This window comes from Ambystoma mexicanum, chromosome 1p (assembly GCF_040938575.1).
Source record: "Ambystoma mexicanum isolate Mex_15411 chromosome 1p, UKY_AmexF1_1, whole genome shotgun sequence".
Lineage (NCBI taxonomy): Eukaryota > Metazoa > Chordata > Amphibia > Caudata > Ambystomatidae > Ambystoma > Ambystoma mexicanum.
The window spans coordinates 508,438,797-508,460,032 of record NC_090921.1 but is presented as its reverse complement, the minus strand read 5'-3'; the positions used below and the strand labels follow the sequence as shown (position 1 = coordinate 508,460,032).

At 43.9% G+C, this 21,236-nt stretch overlaps 1 protein-coding gene across 1 annotated transcript in view; it reads left to right on the top strand.

Annotated features, from left to right (window-relative positions):
• The window catches only part of CHAF1A (chromatin assembly factor 1 subunit A), a 616,874-nt gene that overhangs the window by 144,844 nt on the left and 450,794 nt on the right, over positions 1–21,236 (top strand). Inside the window, exon 7 of the mRNA XM_069649371.1 lies at positions 6,638–6,706. Coding sequence (XP_069505472.1) covers positions 6,638–6,706 — 69 coding nt within the window. The remainder of the gene's footprint in view (positions 1–6,637; positions 6,707–21,236) is intronic.

Below are 21,236 nucleotides of genomic sequence, written 5' to 3'. Positions count from 1 at the left end.
CTTTCATTTTACTGTAACTACAAACTACCAGTTGGCTTAGCCAACACCGGTTGAGCCTACTTTAAAGACTTCTAGCCTGCTACAAAGAGTTAGGAAAGACTTTTCTTTGTGCCGCTTAACCTCCATAGATCTCAGTGGGACACTGTACCTTTTTGCTATTGTTTCAACCTTTTCTGACTTGGTGGTAAGTGAACCCTTTTTGCTCCACTTAGCTTGCTAAAATCGTGTTTTGGGGACACTGATAAGTCCCTATGACTATCTGTGAAGGAGAACTGTTTTCCTCTTGTGCTTGCACCCATCACCTTACATGAAGTGCAGTAGTGAACACTATGTCCCAATAACTTTGTTTTTTTGGTTACTTTGTGATCGTTGTGAAAAGTTGTCGGTGGATAAAATTATTATGTTTTTAAATGACACCCATAAAAAGAATGAAGGGATTTGTGAGTGTGGAAAAAGGTCCCAGTCACTGAGGGATAGGGAAAAATAATCCACCAGTAAAGCAAAAGGTTCAGGGGTTCTCACAAGTGGGGTAGATTTAGCTCTAAGGTAAATATCTTGCGTTACTTTTTTTTTGGGGGGGGGGGGGTTGATGTGTATGTATTACTGTGTATAGTAGCTTAAGAGACATGAGGTAAATCCCAAAACTATGCCATTTCAATGACTCTTGTTCTCCCATTCAACGCTGGCAAAAGCTTTTTCTGCATTGAATTAGATTGCAGCAAAGTAGTCTTTTATTCTAAATCGAGTGGAGAATATCTTAGTCTGGTATTCGAGGATTTGTCTCTACTTTTTCACAAAGCCCACCTTGTCTGATTTCACAAGTCTTGCTAAGAAAGTCTCAATTCGGTTAGCAATGATTTGTGGAAACATTTTGCAATCCGAGATATACGACTGCCATTTTTAGGAATATCCTTGTCCTCGCTCAATTGGGAAGAGAATCAAGAGGGCTTCAGAGAAGGACCCTGGAGCATAGCCCACATTAAAAGAAATATGAAAGTACTGGAAACTTCTAGCAAGAGGAGCTAGACTATGACCAAAAGTATGAGATGACAAACCATCACAGGCATGAGCTTTCCTTTTTTTCAGGTCTTAATGGCTTTATACATTTCATCAATATGAATGGGGACATCTACGGAGCTAAGATCACAAGAAGGATAAGCTTCTCTTCATAGATTATAGTCTTTAATCAACTTGGGAGCCCATTTGATCTCAAGAATATAGGTCTCTGTAGAATGATGTAAAAACTATCGGATTGACTACAGTGCCATCATTTTTGATGCATGAAATTCTAGACCTTTTCAATTCTTTAAATCGGAAGCCTGGCCTTGCTAGCTCTGAGCTCTGATAAATCTTTGCTTTGTATATTAAAAGTACCCTACATTCTTGTTCTGTCTAGTAGCAAAGCAACACTTCTAAATAGATCATCCCTTGGTGTATTTTTATTCAAATCTTTTAGTTGCAAGAATCCAGCTCTCTGCTAATATCTTTTTCTTAATGACAAATGAGTATGACCTCTAACGGCTTTATATGTATCCCAATTATTAAACTCAAAAGCATGTACAGTTTGCTTCTTAATCTGGTGGCTGAACGTTCCATTTGATGCAACTTGAAATGTTGAGTGGCAAAATGCAGCCAAATCTACATGTTGAAGATAAGTTTCATGTACTTTTTTTTTATATCGTATGGCTTTTATTCGACATTTTGCCACAACGCATACATATCTCAATTAACAATATTTAGATATAAAACACGTCAATTAATAGACCACCTAATGAAACTATATATAAAACATGCAGTACAATTTGGGCAAATCACCGCAATATCACAAACTTAATCAATTTGAGTACGTTTTATATAAACTCTGTGCTCTTACAAAGTTAATCTTTTCTATGCACTGGTTGTTCAAATGCACGAATGTATGATGTACCTATAAAATCCATACTGATTGTTTTAGAAAAGTGTTCTTGCGTATCATTTTGTGTCATTTTTTACTTTATATAATGAATAGCTTACAGCCCCCTCTAGCGGTGACAACAGGTGAAGCTACTGCATCTGACAGAGGGACAAATGCATCTGGCCTTTTATTATGTCCTTAAGTTAACCTTTTTTTAAATCATTTTTGCAAGATAGTTGGATTGTCAGATGTATTCTGCTTTTATGGTTTATTTTTAACCAAATTAAAGTGAGGATGATCTATATAAACAATTATCTAACTTTGTATGGGGTACCCTCTGAACAATGTGCGCAACTTGGCTGGCTAGTCCAAAGGCTAATCCAAACAAACTGAGGGAAAACGGGAAAAATGAGAATTACATAAAGGATATTATCCACATCAGATACTGTACCAACAAAATAAACCACAAATAAAATACCATCTTCTATATCTAGATGTCCAGAACGGATGTAGCTATGTAGCTTTCAAGCTTGCAGTGAAACATCTGAGAGTAGTTCCTCTGGAAAAAAGAGGAAGGCTGGTGCTATTCTACTAACCTGCCAATATGTCAGTGCATTTGAAAGGGTTACTAATGGTGCTGTATAGTCCTGTTAGAGAAGTTAAAGTATTTGCTTCAGAAGTTAATCTTTGTTTGCTCCTCACACGAGTAGTGTCCATACCTCACATTTTTCTGTATGAGGCTGCAGTTTTGGGCACTTCCTGATAAGAATATTGTCTGTTCCAAAATAGCTGCTCACATTCTCTTGCCTTGGGTACACTCCTGCACCTGAGCAAATTCTAACAGTATGAAAATCAAGGTCCAGTGTGACCTACTTTGGGCTGAGCGCTCTGCGACCAACCCCAATGCGCTCTGAATATTGAATCCTAGTGGGCTGAATTTTTAGAAGCTTGGGTAACCTTTATTTTAAAGAATTGAATTGAATAGTCAGCTGTCGCTCCCTCCTGTAGGCCATTGAGGCGCTGGTTATTTCAACTGCTGATTATCCAACACCCCTGTAGGGTTCTGGAGTTATGTTTTATAGAAGGCCTTAATGCGCCACTAATTATTTAAATTAATAAATATTAGTGGGGCATTAAGGCCTTCTATATACAGAAATCCGGAAATACTCATTTACAGCTCCTCATCCCAGTTTGCTGAAGTTTGGCATTGGTTGTAAGGCCTTTAATTCAATCTGATTGGTCTCCCAAGCTGGATCAGGGCTGTTATGGAAGATTCACTTTTGGGTCTAAGATTGGCGATAGAGGGAGATTCCTCCTTGTATTTTCAGATGCCTTTTAGGTGATTATTCAGCAAAAGAAATTTAAGTTGACTAAAAATAAATGCATAAGTAGTTATGATGCGAAGCAGAAGCCATGCAGAATTCGACACAATTATGTGAATATCGAGCAAGGTTCTAAAGCGCATGCGAGCGCAAAGCAATATGCCCCAAAATACCTTTAGTGTCAGTTGCCACATAACCCACCATCTTAATTTGGGAAATGTATTTTGATAGCAGCAATGACAAATCATCCTAGTGAACTCTTGAGGTACAGGATTTCAATAATTGAGTCCGTCTGCACAGAATAAAGAAAATCAAGGCAGTCCAAAGGGCCTAGCTTATGAGACTGAGGGAGGAGCTGCACCAAGAACAGCACTAGGCCTGCGACTATGAATGGAAAGGAGCTCCTGACGGAGCAAGGGTGGCCCACAGCAGCTACCGCATGAAAGGTTGGTGATAGGACCCACTTTGGAGCAGCACATCGCCCCCTCCCACCCAACCCTGACATGGGAGGTCAAGCTTCCTGGCTCCCAAGGAATGCACAGACTCCGTAATGTTCTCTGTTTTGCCCTAATGGCCCTCGGTGTGCAGGGAGGTGCAAAAAGTACCTCCTGATTATATTCAGGCCTGCTTTGCTGCAGCCTGCATCACTAATGGTCCATGCAAAGTTTGGGAAATGCAGAACTCCCCCAGCCTTGCATTGTTATTTGGACGGGTGTGTGTACTGTAAACTGGTAGTGTTTTTGCTAGGCTGTCTTGCCTCATCTCGTAGTGTCAGCTGACTCCCCACAACCCATTAAGGATGAGTGGCCTGGACTAGCAATATAGTAATCACTATGGTGAGTAACTTTTACATCCAGTTTGTGTTTTAATTTTCCTGGATCTTTGACTTGAGTGCAAATCCCTCTGTCCAGAAAAATATAATATCCTGCTATTGTAACTTTCATGTGCTGTCCTCCAGTAGCCCATTTGAGGCCAAGCACATGGTTGCTTTTTCCAGGGTAATTTATTTTTTTGAACACACTACAATGGTCTTGTGGGTTGGTGGAAGCTGTAATTTAGTTTTCTACTTCACCAAGGGTTCAGTCTTTAGTAGCCCAATGTATCAGTAGACATTGGAGTATTAACAAAAAGATGGGTTGCTGCATTTCAGATCTGGCTTTGCCATACTGGCTGAATCCTTGTTCCTTTGTCCTGGGTTCTTTTTAAGGCTGCTTAAAGTCCATCCTGGTGTTTTCCCCTAGCCTTGGCTCCAGCAGAAGACTGCCAAACTGGAAAAGTAGGGTAAGGTGGTGAGTTTCTTTATCTTTGCTGTGCCTCCTTCCTGCAAATCCTCCTGGAATGAGTGCCTTAAGGTAGGGGACCCTTTCTGGCCTAGAAGAGTGCCGTTATAAGACTGGAATTGTAGGAACTACTTGTGATGAATTTGGGAATTAAAAGTAATCAATCCCTCCCTGTAACTCGATCCCATAGGGCACAGTAATGTAACAGTAGCCACTTGTGGTTAGTGTTACTACTTGAAGCTCCATGGACTGGGTCCTATTTAGGCCCAGTACTGTGGGACAAATGTATATTGTAGCTTTTGATAGCCCTATGCCCATTGCTTTGTTTTTTTTCACTCTCTAGGTACTTTGTACATGGTTTACTTTCGGTTACTCGTGCATTTAAGGCTGTGTAGGAATACTGTATATTGGTATGAAGGATTCTGAACAAGACTGTTTTGGTGTGTCTAGGGGTACCGCTAGGTACAAGTAATACATTTGGCTTTAGATTGATCTGGTGTACTCTTATCTATGGGGACTAAATGCACCCTTTCCCTTTGACTTGTCATTGCCACCTACAGAGTAGGGCATGTGGTGTTGGTTGGAACCTTCAGGTGGATGACCTGTTACACCTCTGACACTGGCCACTATTGATATGGAGGCTGTCAAATGTGTTGTGCACCCGAGCCCCGTCTGTATCTGGAGACTGTAATTTACATGAGCCATTAGCTAGCAAAAAATGTACTCTTGGGTCTGGCTAGTAGCTTGCAACTTGATGCCCCTCCAACCCCCCCAAACCGTTCAACTACTGCCTGGAATTGCTCCTTTTCTACCTGGAATTGAAGGCTTAATAGAGCATCCTGCTGGAAGCTCAGTAATGGGTCTGAGGCCTCGTTGGCCAAATTCTGCTACCACATGAACAGAGGGAACTCTGTTGGGTAATTTACTTTAAATGGGTTCAGGGTAATTTACTTTAAATGGGTTGACTGGGACAAGTCCGAGCCTTCTGCTCTGCAGCTATTATTTGGCCTCCTATGACAAGGTCCCATTGGGCAGTCCAAGGGTTAAAGTCTTTGGAAGACACCTGTAATGCAGTGTCGTGAATTTACACTGCAGGACAGTGGAGATTCCTCTCACATGTAAAGGACGAACGCTGAGGATTGGCGGGCTGGTCTTCAAAGGAGGATGTGAAGACCATGCTGACCTTCAGTGTCTGTTTTGATGCTGGCCTCTTGGGGGGTCCGCCAACCTTGTCTGCATGGTCAGTCCTTTTCTTAAACCACTGTGGGTCTGCTTGCAGACCAAGCACCCCAGAGCTGCAACCTGTGCCTTGTCAATTGACTTGGGACATGGTCTGCCTCGGAATGTGTACCCCACATCTGCCGTCTTATCATGGACCACTTGATTTGTGGGGTATTTGTTTTAAAATCATTTATTGCCTTGACGTCACCTGGGAGATTGCTTCCTAAGCTACTTGCCTACAAAAGTCATATATTTTGACAGTTATCACTTATACGTGTGGGGTGCATTTTTTTTCTTTATTCCTGTGAATCAAACATTTGATCTCTAAATTCTGAAGTACTAAGCGGTTTAACATTTCTTAATGTTAATCACTTGCTTGAATTGTAATTTGGTGTCCCTTTCAGGACACCGGCTGCTTATTTTTCTTATAGCAATTGTCTATGAATATAGATCTCATGTTACACCTTTAGTAGTGTATTTTCAAGTAATGTGTGACCATTCCTCTGGGTACTTAGGATTGTCACCTGTACCCGACTTGCCACCTTGTTCTCTTGAGTGAAGCCTTGAATGCTTTCCCTTCGACTCGAAGAGTGTTTAAACATAAGGGTTAACATAGCTTATCACGGGTGTGCTGATCTTCATAAGTAATCCCAGCAGGACTTGTGGAAAATCTTTAAAGGAGTCTTCTTTGATAATGGTACATGGATTTAGGCAAGGTAAAGCTAGTCCTCATGAGATTTATTATATTGTAATGCTGTAGCTCCTAGAACATTTTTCTGATGCTTGCATGGTGCATGAAGTGCCCTGTTCTTCTCTATTGTCAAAATCGATACTAATTTAAAGAAAGTCTTAATGGCCTTTTGTTCCCAGATTTGGCTTTCTGAAGTGACCTTGATATATTATGTGAACTTTTATTCTAGCGGATAAAAGCCGGGAAGTCGGAAATCACCAGGTTCTTCCAGAAACCAAAGACTCCATATGCTCCTAAGGTAAGATCCGGAATAATTGCCCATGTTGTATCAAGTGACTTTACTGTAATTGATTTTACTGTTACTTCCTACAAGCTTCTGTTTGTTTTGAATCCATCTTGTAGCGTGGCATTTGCTGCAACAAGCAAATGCCTTATTAGTCCCAGTTGCTATTTAAAATAAGCTATGCTTGGGGGTAATGAGGGCATTTGATATGGGAGTTGGATGTACAGCATACATGCACACACCCACCTTCTGATTGAAGAATATTTGGACTCTCACCCATACCACTTAAAATCCTATTCACTTAGGATTACAGTAGTGATGGGAAGTCTGTTTGTTTAAAACTTATGTAAGCTACATGTGGGGAGCTTAGTGTTGCATTAGAGGTTTCAGAGTCTCAGTTGACTGACTACATAGAGGGCTCGCGTTATAGGTTTGCATTTATAGTTGTGAGGATGGTTTGTCACGTCCACTTTAATGGAAGCCGAAAGTATATATTTTATTGGGCACTTATACAATTAGCAAAACTGTTTCAAAGTGCCAACAGTGCAAACAGGGTGGGGACAAGGGACACAATTACAGCAAGGATAAAGAAATTGCATAATGGCACAAATGAGAATAAAGGGAAGGGGGGGGGGGCGAACCTACTATGCCTTCTGAGTGTTCAGAACATGCAAGTGCAGAGGGGGAGGGGTGAGGGATAGGTGCTTTGCTCATGGAGAAGTACTCAGGGTAAGTGCAAAGAGGAGAAAAACATATGTGCAATCAAAATGTCCTGAATATGAGGGATAAGGAGAGGATGAGTCGAAGATGACTTGGATACCTAGCTACAGTGGAGGGGTTAGGGGAGTGACGATGGATGAAGGCCAGAGTGCAGGGAAGTGTGGTGCACGGGACTCACTAGGGAAAATCTGTTTTGCTGGCATTGAGGCAGACTTCATTGGCAGTGCACCAGGCCTGGATGGCAGAGAGGCAGTCGGGGATGAAGGAGGGTGCAAGGGCGTCATTGGGAAGTTTGAAGAAAGGTTGTGTATAATCAGCGTAGCACTGGAAGTTGGGGGAGAAGGAGGAAATGAGTTGTGCCAGCAGAGAAAGGTATATGTTAAAGAGCTAGTGTGAAGGAATGGAGCCCTTGGGATGCAACAGGTAGTGGAGGAAGAAGGGTAGGAGAAAGGACCCAGAAAGGTTTTGGAGGAACAGTCGGGAAGGAGGTAAGCCAGTCCAATGACCGCTCCGAGATGCCAAGGTGTCATGGAGCCTTTTTTATGAGGATGGAAGGATTCACTGTCAAATGCAGAATAGGTCAAGAAGGATGAGTACAGAAGGGAAATGGGAGTCTGGAGATGCGAGCAGTACTTCACAGGTGTTCAGAAGAGCAGTTTCTGTGCCTCTGGATGCTTGGAATCCATACTGGTGGTCATGTAGACCGCCAACAAGATTGGTATGAGAGTGGAGTTGGAGGGCTAGCTTCTCAGTTTTCCCAGGAAGGGTGGAAATGGGGAAGTAGTTGGCAGGTCAGGAAGGGCCTGCAGAGGGTTTGTAAAGGAGGGGGCGCACAGGGAGTGCTTGAGGGAGCATGGAAAAGAACCAGTAGCAAAAGAATGGTTGCAGTGATCAGCCAGAGCCGGGGCGAGACACAATGTTTTCCTTGATGGTTCTGGAGGCGCAAGTAGCAGCCTGTTTGGACGAGACCTTCATGGAGTTGCCGGCTAAGGTGACTTGTTCAGGGGAGACGGGAGTGAAGAAGGGTGCATGGTGGGAGGCAGAGAGGGGTGAGGGTTGGTTTGGACGAGTGTGTGACGAGGCTGAGTATGACCTGGGTTTTGGAAGTGAAGTGAGAGGCGAGTGCATTGCAGAGGGCCTGGGAAGGAGTAGGGGCAGAGGATGCTGCGGATGGGTTGGCAAGTTCCCTGCAGATTTCTGCTGTTGGATGCATTGGACAATTGTGCTTGAATGTGTTTGCTTTTTTGACATGGTTGGAGAGTCTGTAGTGTCTCTGGATCAGGCAGCAGGCCAGTTTGTCGGAGGGTGCGCCTGATGTATGCCACTTCCGTCCAGCAGCCCTGCACTTAACGTTTTTGGTCTGCAAGATAGGACCCATACCAGGTGTTGCGCTTGGAGGCAGGTTTTAGGCGGATCCTCATGAATGGTGCAAGGATGTTGGACAGAGGTTGCTGAGAACAATCAGTGGAAACCTCTGTTGGGTGGGCAAGGCAGATTGAAGTTGGAAGAGAAGCCGGCGACTGACGCTGGTTTCATTGGATGGGTGCGCATGAACAATGTTGGCAGAGCTTTGAAGAGTTGTCACAGGGCCAAAGGGATCCAGGTGGGAGGTGAGAGAGTTGTCAGACCAGGAGAGGGGTGGCCAGGGGGACTAGAGTGATTTTTGGAGGGTATGATGGCACCTAGCATGTGCCCAGCAGTATGGGTAGGGCCATAGGGAAGAATGGAGAGGGGTAGGGAGGAGCAGAGGTCAGTTAAGAGGGTGGTTGATGTGCGAGGGGAGTCTAGTTGGATGTTGAAGTCGCCTAGTAGTCACAGGTGGAATAGAGTAGGGAGGAACAAAAGTCTGCCCACTCAAAGGAAAAGACCAGAAGGGCCAGCCTTTTTATAAATTGGAACAATGATTGCTCTCCATCATTCCCTTGCTATAGAGTTTGTACTCTGTATTGCATTAAACCATGTTAATATTGGACCCCACAATTCAACATTATCTTAAACTCATCCGGTATTCCATTATTGCCTGGGGCACATCGTGTTTTGCATTTTGGATGGCTTTTATCACATTCAAGTGACAAGTTAACATCACACTTTACTTTGACCACGTGCCTCCTGTTTTCCGGGGTGCGGGAATCACTTTATTTTCCCCTCCCTGTGCTTGGTAAAACTTACTAAGTGAGCTTATTTTTAAGCAGGCCTAATAGATTTGCCTTTGCCAGTCTACAATTTAAGCTATCCCGCCTTAAACCCCTTATTCACTTTAGACTGGCATCTCCCCATATGTCCCTCTTCGATGTTTACCATCCGGTGCATGAAGGTTTGTACTATTACCACTGGATTAGTATCTGTGTTCAACAATGCCTCAATGAGCGCCATTGTTTTTCATAATCTTTTTACCCAACATGGCTTTTGTAGAATTATTCCATCTCAATCTTTTAGTAGCATTACCTTCACAGGCAATTTCTGTAATGTGATCAGTTACCTCTCTGCTTAGTACCTGGCCATTTTATCACTAATTTTAGAGTGTAATGGTCAGTGTAGTTTTCCCCATATTCTAACATTTTTAACCAATCCCCATATATTAACGGAAACCAGGACATCTATAGTTGACCTTCCTCTTGTGCTTCTGAAGGTAATCGCAGCAGGAATGTCCCCCTCAAATCTATCATTGGTTGATCAAAGTCCTGACTCATCCAATTCCACAATCTAGGCCCAGCACCACACATCCTCTTAGCCATCGTTTGTGGTGGAGGGGATTCCCAGTGCCCCATCTTCATTCTGGTCAAAAAGACCTTCAGTCGGGCCATTACCAATGTTCTGGTTAAGGTCACCTCCACACACTATCATTGCATCCTTCTCTTGTTTTCGTAGACTTTCAATCACCTCTGTTAGGGCTTCAATAGGTCCTAAGCCATCTTTTGCTGACGGGCTATTCTAGATCTTAATAAGACACCGGGAGGCCCCCGTGGAATCAGCTTGAGTACTTGGCTCAACGTTTCTGTTTCCACTTTTACTTCAATGATCTCACAAGTAAGAGCCCTTAACCAAGATCGCCAGACCACCATAGTGCCTCCCTCTTAGCACCTTTTTTTTTTTGTTGCCTTTATCTGATAAACCAGATACCCATCAAAGACCATGTCCTCTTCTTACCATGTCCCTTGTAGGATGATCACAAACCCATTCAGTTTCCTTTTATAGCATTGTCTGCCAGTTTCCTTTTGGAGTCTGCTGTATTCCATGACAATATTGATAAAATTCCTACACAATCAGTCGCACTCGCGTACCCTGGCTGCCGTCTAAAGTGGAGTTGGTCACATATATTTGAACTTTTGGCACATTTTTAAAAATAGAATTGGCGGTTGGGGTAAGGGTGTAACTTGAGGTAGGGGTAAGTGGTTGAGGGGGGTGCGGAGGGCCACCCCAAACTGTTTAAAAAAAAAAAAGAAATGTTAAGCAAAGCCAACACATTTTGGTCATGTCTTCTACATCCATTAAGCTCCTTATACTTTTTGTTTATGGTTTAACAAAACCTTTACAAAAAAATGTTCTTGATATAAAGCAAAATAGAAATAATTTCTTATTTCATTCTGTACAAATTGATTAGTCTAAAATCACATTAAGAAACAGACACAAGCTAATTCTTATACTAGACGCAAGAGATTACCAATAGATATAACACCACCATGTTCTAGTCTTCAATACTAGACTTCGATATTCTAATCACATTACACCTTAGCCCTGGCTTTAGGATTGTACTTTATTAAACAGTTAGATTATAAGCATCAAATAATAAAATAAAATGAAGAAAACAAAAAATAATTCATTCACTTTCACTCTTGAATTATGAAAACCATAATTCCTAATAGTCGGGCCCTGCGGGAGCAGTTCTCCTCCCCAATATTAAATCTCTTCCATGTCCCCTTTTTGTTTTACTGATCAAAGCTTCATCAATGATGACCAAAAGTTGCATTGGCCTTATCGAAAGCCATTGGCTAGTCCCCCACATCACTCCCAAGAGGACTGTTTCCAAGTTGTGGAATTGGTATACAAAAATGAGCAGATTATATCACCCGCTGGGATGCAAAGAAAGAGCAGGTAATTGTCAGATGTTTAAGAGTTTCCAGCTCACTAGATTGGGTACCAAAGCGACATCTGCCAGTTGTGATAGCACCCTCATTGTCTCCCCAGAATTGGATTCTTTCATTGGTCATCAGTTGGTTCAGTTTGAAACGTTGGTAGACCTTTCTGGCTACACTCCTGTAGCCAGAAAGGGTCTGTTTAGGTGGCATCAACATTTTAATATAGCCATTGAGCAATCGCCAATGCCATTTAACCGACAGCGGCATCATGCCTAGTTCATGACAGATAACAATATTCTGGGTAGACATTGCTACCCCCAAGGACCTTTTTCCACAGTATGCCCTGTACACAATCCAGGAACTCTTCCTTATCAAATGTGCAGATGTCTAGAGCATACAAGATGATGGGTTCTACCTTTTAATAGGTAGAACTTTATGCAATGCAGCAGTGAAGATTTACAATAACGGTGATAAATTATCTCCCTTTGAGATGTCAATTGTCACTTTTGTGTTAATAACCTCTTTCCACATGGCCACAGAATAATTCGATGCAAGCTGGTATCCGAAGTACCTTACTGATTGAACCTTAGGTATAACAACCTCATTAAGTGACCATGTAAATTCATCTGTTCTCTTACCATCTGCAAATCCGATAATGAAGGACTTCACTGGATTGACCTGAAGATTGTTCTTAAGGGCATAATGCTGGAATGATGAGTTTTGCCTTCAGGCCAAAGGGTGTGCGATCCATGAACAATAAATCAGCAAAACACAACCAATTTATTGCCAACCGGCCCATCTCAACCGGAAATATGGCTGCATTGCACCAGGCTGTCTCCCGGTCCGCTAAATAAAGATTGAAAAGAATAGCAGCCAGGTTACAACCCTGCTTGAGGCCTATTTCAGTTGGTATCTAGTCGGTCATGGCACCCTCCTTTGTCAGCCTAATCCTATAATTCTTCACGGAGAAGGGCAATCCTAGCCACTAAATGACTTGGAATGCCCAAGGCTATCATCTTGAGTGAGCGTATGACCGTATCAAATGCGGATGTAAGGTCCAATGCAGCCATGTAGGTCGGACCGGTGCATGGGGTTTTGGTTTGTGCATACACATGTGCCACAATGGTTGCATTTAACAGGCATCTCATATGTTTGCGAAAACCTATTTGGGATTGTGGTAACATATCAAGTAAAACAATATAGTGCTGAAGTGACTTGATGGGTAAAGGTTTTCGCAGATGCATCCATCAGTGCGATGGGCCTGAAATTAAGATCATCCCAATGCCCTTTTTTTTATAAATGGGGATGATGGCAGCACACCAGGACGGGGGGATATCGCCTGTATGATCAATACTGTCCTACTTAGTTTGTAATATCTTGCCCCACAGGACCGGGGTCAGCTTTTATCAGACATGATGGAATCCCGTCCGGCTCGGGAGCTCTTAATCATCTGTATAGCCCTGATGTCATCTACCGACCACGGAGAATTTCTCAGTAACAGATTTTTAGGGGCGCTAACAAATCTAATTTTAAGTGTGTATTTATTCTGTATAAATGTGACCCAGGTAGCTGCCGCAACTGTGGCTTCTATCATGGGTTCACCAGTTTCTGCCATGGCTCTCAACGTGGACCACACCTGTCTAGTATCTTTATTTAATAGATGGTAAAACATCCTTTGATTATCGCCCAACATCAGTTCGTATTTCAACTGCTTTGTCCTATTGCGATACCGTTGGTGAACTTGTTTCAGTTGTTTATAAATATTCCAATCAAGTTTTTCAGAACCCAAAGCTCGTCTTTTCTTTGTTTTAAGTAGATTCACCACTGAGATGTTATAACAGTGACGATGACTAGGCACTGCCTTGCTCTTTCTGTAATAATACCAACTACTGTGTGTCCTCGGATCCTCATGTTTTGGTGTTCAGCTTGTAAACGACCTACTCAATCATCGGGGGGGGGGGGGAAATAATCAGAGGGTCGTCCCTTAAGCGGGACACCAACCTGTGGCATATTTTGAATTCCCACCTCACTGAAATTGAGGGGCGATCAGGTACAACTAAGCTTAGCGCACGGTTACAGGTAAAGCGCCTTATACACTCATTCAGGGTTGGGTTCAAAGCTAGATGGTCACCCAGAGCAAGATCGCAAGTAAGCATCCTGTCGATGTTACACAGGAGTGCGGTAGAGACAAAAAAGTAATCAATCTGTGAGCGATAAGGCCCACGAGACCAGGTATGAGCAAATAACCCTGTGTTCGAAGGAACTAATTGGATGTCCCATGTAAGAAAATCTACCTATCGCTTCCCATTTAATCTTGAGGTCGCACCTACGTGGTAATATGGAGGACTGAGTACATCAACTACCTCCGTATAGGTAGCATTAAAATCTCCCCCCACGATAACCTTGATGCTAGGATCATGGGAAAAGGCATCCTCAAAAATGTTAACTAGTTGGTTGGATACTTCAAGATAAGATGACCGCTTTATTCCAGTGGAGACCTATCACCAGGATCTCACTCTTGGAATTGCCAAGGAAACTTATAAGAACTGCTAAAATGGAATACTCCGCTAGGACTAATACAGAGGAGATTCTACTGGCTTTGCCTATCAATACGGCTAGACCACACGATGGGCGCCCCAAATCTCCCTTCATTGCATGCTGAACATATGTATAACCATCAACCTCAAATTGCCCCAGATGCATAGTTTCTTGGATTAAAATTATCTCCGGGCGAGACTCCTCGTCTAGGTGTGGGTCCATAATCTAAAAATTTTCAGTCCACATACGTTCCACGACGACAGTGTCACCCCAATCCCTTATTCTAGTATTCTTCAGCGGGATTTGGGTACCCGAGTCTTGGAGCCCCGAGAATCTGCAAAAGCTGCGGCTAAGGTCATAAATTGCCTGAATAGCTCCTCGCTAAGTGGAGCAGAGTCCTTACCCAGTGCCGGTCCTGGGGGTAACACAGGCCTGGGTGGAGGTTGCTCCACGAAGGAGTTGGCTTGTGCCTCTGTACGCCTCTCATTCGCCAGAAGGTTTGAGGGGAGCATTGGTGGAACATCTTCGCTCTCTCCACCCAGGGTTCCTATAGGAATGGTACAAGGTTCTGCATTCACTGCACTTTACACTTCGTCAATGGATTAGCATCATTAGCACCACCCCCTCCTTTGATTGTGTTAGATGCTTTTTGTATGTGCAAGGCGGGGTAAAAATTCCAAAGATACGATTGTTTTCCTAAACCTGGAGACAGAATCCTTAGCAGCCCCCCAGAAGCAGTGTCACGATCCCTAAAAGTTGTTGACCATTCCAAGATTTTTCTTTGACATTCCCCTTGGCATCTATTGTGGAAGCCTTGTGCGGTCCATCTAGGTTCAATAGCACCTTAGATTCCGGATCTAGTTGTTGGTCAGTTGCCTCTTCCTAAATGGGTGAATATGCTTGGGTTTTGATAAAAGGGGTGGGTTTATTGTGTTTAAAAAAATCATTCCCACCATTTTTCGCAGCCACGCAAAGATTCTTCTCTTTTTTGGTACTTTCTTTTTTGTGCTCTTGCAGCCAATTTTCTTTCAGTTCTACTGAGAATAACATTGGGGCTTAACTCAGGTTCAATGCTGGGCATCTCTGCAACCGGGTGCCCATTGTAGTCCAGGTCTGCATCCAGGTCTATTAGGTTTGCAAGGTCAGATGGACTATCAATGGGATCATTACATGTCTGTAAGCCCTCCTGACCTAAATGACAGCTAGAACGAACCCAGTGCTACATACTCTTCGTTATCATTAATAGGAACAGGTCTAAGTTCTATTAGCTGCTGTATGGCCGCCGCATTGGCTTTCACCGCCTGCATGACTTCTGATGGAGCACAATTGCACTTACTTCCCCCTTCAAAAGGGTCACTGCAGCCAGGGCAGCAAAAGACCTAATTTCCTCACCTGCCATCCTTGGGTCGGCTAAGGTTTGCATTTCCAGGTCCACTTTGTCTGCGGTTTGTTTCTTTTTGTCCGCCGTCAAAGTGGCCACGGCATCACATGCAAACAGCCTTCGATCTTACTTAATTTGGATAATACCTCAACAAGTGCACCCTTCAAAACGGCAAGTTCGCAATGGGTCTGCTCATGGCCCCTGGCCAACAGATTCAGGAGTCTAGTCATCGCTGCAAACTCTTTGTCCAGGGATTCTAGATCCGAAATCTGGTGTGCAATTGGCTTACCCAGTTCAAATGACCGTACTTCAGGGTTTTGGGAGGATGCAAACATCGCTAATTCATGATCAAAGATGATGCTCCCATCTGAACTGGATTGGATATCACATCAGAAGGAGAGCTAGATTTTATATTGCCAAAGTCATTACTAGAATAATCGACCTTGTAGTTTCCCGTTACGCCACACCATCTTTAGTTTTTGTGCTCAATTTTACTAAACATATGGACTTTCTCCATTCCATATCTACTTTGTGTCACCAGGGTAGAAGGACCCAGAGAACCTCATACGTTTCCCCAACTCTGCCTCTATCACAGGGGCAATCATAGATACATCAGTAAACTTGGGTCTCATTGGCTCAATTCCCATATGACTTAATATAGTCTCCCTGAGTCCACTGGCACTTAGTCAGGAGACAGGTTCCTGTCATGTTATCACTCTTATTCATTTCAGTAAGCTTGTAGGTTTTAATTGGAGTAGGAACTTAAATCGACCCCTCCATGACTTGTTCTTTCAGTGAAATGGCCATTGACACGCTTTCAGGGGCCTCGTAGACGGGCATAACTTCCGCACACGTCAAATGGGGCCCATCCTCACACATGGGAGACCCCGCTCTGAGGAGTGTCACCTGTGAATGAGAGCATAAGGATGCACAGCCTGAGGCATCGGAGTGGAACAATGCTAGTTCTCCATACCACTCAATTGGTGACTCGTGGATTTTCCGGCCACTACGGAGGCTGTTCACCATTGTACCCTTAATCTCTCAAGGTCAAAACCTTAACCAGTAAACTTCAAACTTACCTACTATCGGCAAGAGCTCTTTTATGGTCTCAACAGTATATGAGCAGTTAGATTAGTATCTCAAAGAGGGGTTTTACAGTGGGCTTGTTAGTTGGCTCGTTCAGTCACTGAACCTGATAGCAAGAAAAGAACGCCCTGTTCAATTGGCCCTCTTGGCTCAATAACAGCCACAACCCACCCGGCCCCTGATAACATATACAGCTCAACACATACAAAACCCCCGTATTTACTTTTAGTAGAGTCCATGCTATGTATAGGTATCGGGAGACCAGAGTTCGCCTACCTCGCTCTTCCTCTTGCCAGAGAACTTGCAAGGTACGGGCAGGGCCCGCCAAGGGGTCTCGGATTTAGAGGCAGTACAACTTTAAACTGTTTTTTAAAAATACTTGCTTCAGACAACAGCCCCTATACTCTAGTGATCAAAAACCACGTGTCATAAACAGACTAACAGCTCAACCCCCATCCCCCGCCCTCCCAGCCTAACAGCACAACCGTACTTTCAGAGTACTTCCGGGGTGCTCCTTAAACTTTTCAGAGTGGGAACACGCAACTCAAAGGTAAGCAAGATCTTTCATCACACTTTGTAACTTATTCTGTTTTTAATCAAAGTTACACACTTACATGTAAGTACTTGTAATCTTTTCAAGACACAGGCTTATATTTTTTAAGTCCTTCCCTATTCTAGGGCATGAGTTATCTTGGGGCACAAGAGGGACCTAGTTGTCTAGGAGCCAACGGTAGGTTGCTCAGGATGAGGCTCAGATGAAGGACAGTTAGTTCAGGGGATTTCTCTCAGCAAGTAGGAACAGACTTCAAAGTTAGTAGAATGTGTTCAAGGACTTCGGGGAAGGCTCTCTAGTTGAGTTCCAGTTTTGTGCCTGGGCAAACTTCCAAACACACGAATCACCCACTCGGCCACACAGGATATACGAAAGACTTAAGGTAAGTATTACCCAAGCCAACACAGTACCTCAGCAAGGAAGAGCTCCTGGACGGAAACCTACACAATGCAGCAGCACAGTACCTGGATTCTTTTGTAATGGTGATGAAGGAGCAGACACTCGAAGGGAACTTGCAGCAGCAGTTGACAGTAAAGGCTCCCAACAAAGGATTCTTTAAAGATTCTCTCAGCTCTGTGGATTTGGCACCCTTTTACAGGAACCCGATGAAGAAAGATCACTGGTTGAAATTCTCTTTACTCTCTCCAGCTCTCTGTGAGGGGACTTGAGGGATTCCAATCGTTTCTCTGAAGGTCCAGCAGCAGTTGACCAAAATGTCAATGCACATCAGACTTAGGAAGATGATGCACAGCACTCAGGCTAGAGGTCTCCGGGTATTGGCAGTTTGCAGCCCAGGAAGGTCACAGCACGTCAAGGAATAGCTCATTTTGCAGGTAGTCTCGACTAGTGAGTCTTACCAGCCTCTGGGTAGGGGTAGTCTTCAGGATCCCAGGTTGCTTGGACAGAAGTGTCAGAATAGGCTCTGGTTACCCAACAGGCTCGCTGGAATCTGTTAGGCCATCTTTTTATTCTTTGTGGATTCAGTGCCAGTGGTCGACTTGTCTTCATCTTCCAGAATCTGAATTTCTATCCAGGAACCCACTTGTGGCTTCTGTTAACTCTCCCTTCACTTTACAGAAAGGGGCGGGTAGTTGTCCATCAGGACAGCCATCTCCACAGTTGGAACTGGTTCTTTTCAGGCACACCAGAAGACAAAGGGCTAGAGCTTCAGACTCCTCCCTTGCTTCCTGCCTTCACACGTGGGAATACTTTGTGTTTTCCGCGGAGGCTCCAGAGTGCGCTCTGGAGCCTCCCCGGAAAACACAAAGGATTCCGGTTGAAGACAAAACTTCAACCAGAACGTCCGAAACCTAGGACTGCAGAGGCAGGCACACAATTGTAAAAAAAAGCCACCATTCTAGCAGAATGGTGACCCTCTTGTGCATTCCCGCAGTTGATTTGACAGTGTGCGAGTAAAAATTAAAACTGCCACCAGCCATAAGTTAGCTTACCACAATAACAGATGTTGTTAGGTCATTGAGAAGGCAATACCATGCATCTCCCCAGCACTCCACAAAAGGTGGGGTGTGCTGGTCTCCAATATATAATGTAAAGGCGATAGACATCCCTTTCAACCCTTGGGAACAGTAGTTCACCCAAGGTACAATAGAAATTAAAGGAAGCCCTGAGGGCAACACTGCTCCGAAGGTGCTTTGTCTTGCCATAGGAAAAATGCATATAGCCCAAAAGTTATATTGGACAATGAATCCAAATGTGCATTATGGAGAGATATAGAAAGGTCACCCAAAAAAAAGACTGGGTGAAAGGGGAAAAAAGATTACAACTCGCCCACGAGCAAGGAAAAATATTCAAGTCCAACAAAATGTTCTGGGTTTACAAAGCTGAAGATTTTACATTGATGAAAATCTTACCTAATACAGCCACAGTACCCTCATGCTGTAACATCCTTAATTGGGGGGTGAGGGGGGAATGTTTTGAGAATTTCTCCAACAGGAAATGGCTGACACCTTCTGGGTTTCGGAAGGGAGAGGCAGCTCTACAACAGTCCTAAATGATTTCACTGATATCAGACAGCAAGAGCTATGACTGGAGCAGTCCATGTGCTGACGTGCTTACTAGATCACTACACCAAGACAAAGTGTTGGATTTACCCTTGGACGGTAACACTTTGTTTGAGCCATTGACAAGGTAAGGCATAAATGTAAGCCAAATGTAACTGCAGCAAAATCTTCCATCTTGGACAACCTTATGACCACAATGTTACATCTTTTCAGTCTTGCACAATAAATAGTGCATGCTCCCCTATGGCTAAGCCTTACTACTCTGCATTGGAAAAATGGTACCAACAATGTAAAGGCGTGTGTTACACCTTCAACTACCACGGCACAGGATCAACGGTAGATTTGAATTTCAACCAGGGATGCAAGAGCCCTCTGTTCCAATACACATCAACCAACATACATTCCTGGTAGCAGGAAGGATTGGGAAATGCCTAAATCACTGGGAAAACATCACGCACGAGGATTGGGTCTTGAACGTAATTTGGTATAATATTGTTTATTTGTAAAGCGCCTATACACAAAGCAAGTGTTCCAAAGTGCTCAAAGAGGGAGGGAACAAGGGGAAAATAGTCTTTCAGAGTCCTTGAACTTCTGAATGGTACAAGTCTGCACGGGCAGAGTGGGTGTATGGAACAAGTGCATATAAAATTAATAGTTTAGATAACAGTAAATAGGTCCGACTATATTGCAGTTTTTCCAAGTGCTTTGAGGCGCCACCATGCAAGGAGGGGAGATGAGGGAAAAAAAGACTATCTTCTAGGCATGGTGCATTCCGAGCAAGTGTGCAGACAGGTGCAGGGGAGGGGAGATGGCAGGGGGTGGGAGGTTTGAGGGGAACCATGTGCGCCTAGTCAGTCATAAACTGGGGTAAGTGCTGAGATGCCACCATTGACCAAGTGCAGTAACGATGAGGCAAGTGCAAGGCCCGGATGCATGGGCAAGAGTTCAGGTGAGGGTGCCAGGGACCTCTGAGACTGAGGTACACCACTCGGTAGGCTGCGCGGAAAAGGGAGAGGGGATGGAGCGGAGAGAAAGGTTGGCAGGGTAGAGGGGAAGGAGAGGGAACAAAGAATGTCTTAGGAGATCAGGCTCAAGATGGAGTGTGGCAGGGAGGCCCCTGCAGGAGATAAAGATCTCCCTCCAAATCTATGCTTGGAGAACCGGCTCACTCGCAGAAGGTTGGCGGTAGATGAACAGAGGGCTCGAAGGACAGTATTTAGGTAGGCAATGTTGCAGATGGGTAGGACCCAGAAAGCTTTGTGGACAATGCAGAGGGTCTTGAACTTGATACTTGCAGCCACGGGGAGCCAGTGGAGGAATTTCAGCGCCAGAGATGCGGTTCAAGGGTAAGTATCGCGGTCCTGTTCTGGATGAGTTGCAGAGGGCGCAGAGCAGAGGCGGGGAGATTGAGTAAGATTATAGAGCTGTGGGGCGTGACTGGTAATGGTGCGTTGGTTACCAGTATTGTCGGAAGTGGTCAAAATGCAGGAAGCTGCAACACCACAAGCGAGCCCCCCAAAAATCAACCTAAACAAAGCTATAGTTTGTTAAATTGTTGGTCTGCGCAGTGGCCCTAAATTAATTCATTCACTCCTAATCAGAGATACAATCCTTATATCCAATCTCAAGTGTCTTCATATAATTTGATTTATTGGTGATGTCCAACAAATCAACAGCAGACACGTGTTTCGACCATTTGGTCGTCCTCAAGGCAGTATGATCAAAATCTGGATTCCTCGCTATGATTTAACTGTTGGAAGTCATAGTGTCAGGGTTATAACCCGATTCAATGTAGTGGGATATGTAATGTCGAAAGGCCAAATCCTTAGGTGATTAAGTAATCCCTCTTTCAGTCACAATAATATGTAGAATTATTCTAATTCTGTCCAGGCCTCAACGGGCCTGATTTCTCCTGTTTCTCAATGGAGCTAAAGATGTTAATATTTGCATATCATTTCAGCATACCTTCTAGTGGCAAATGCTGTTTATATACCTATAGGGTCATTAATGAGCGAGCTCTATTGAGATATCTAGCCTTTTGAGGCCTGGACAGAAGCTGGTAGTTGGATTGTTAGAGATGTCAGCTATGTGAGTGGAGAAGGAGAGTGAAGTCGAAAATGACCACAAGGTTTTTGCCTCACAGGTGGGTGCGGGCGCAGGGCCAAGGGAG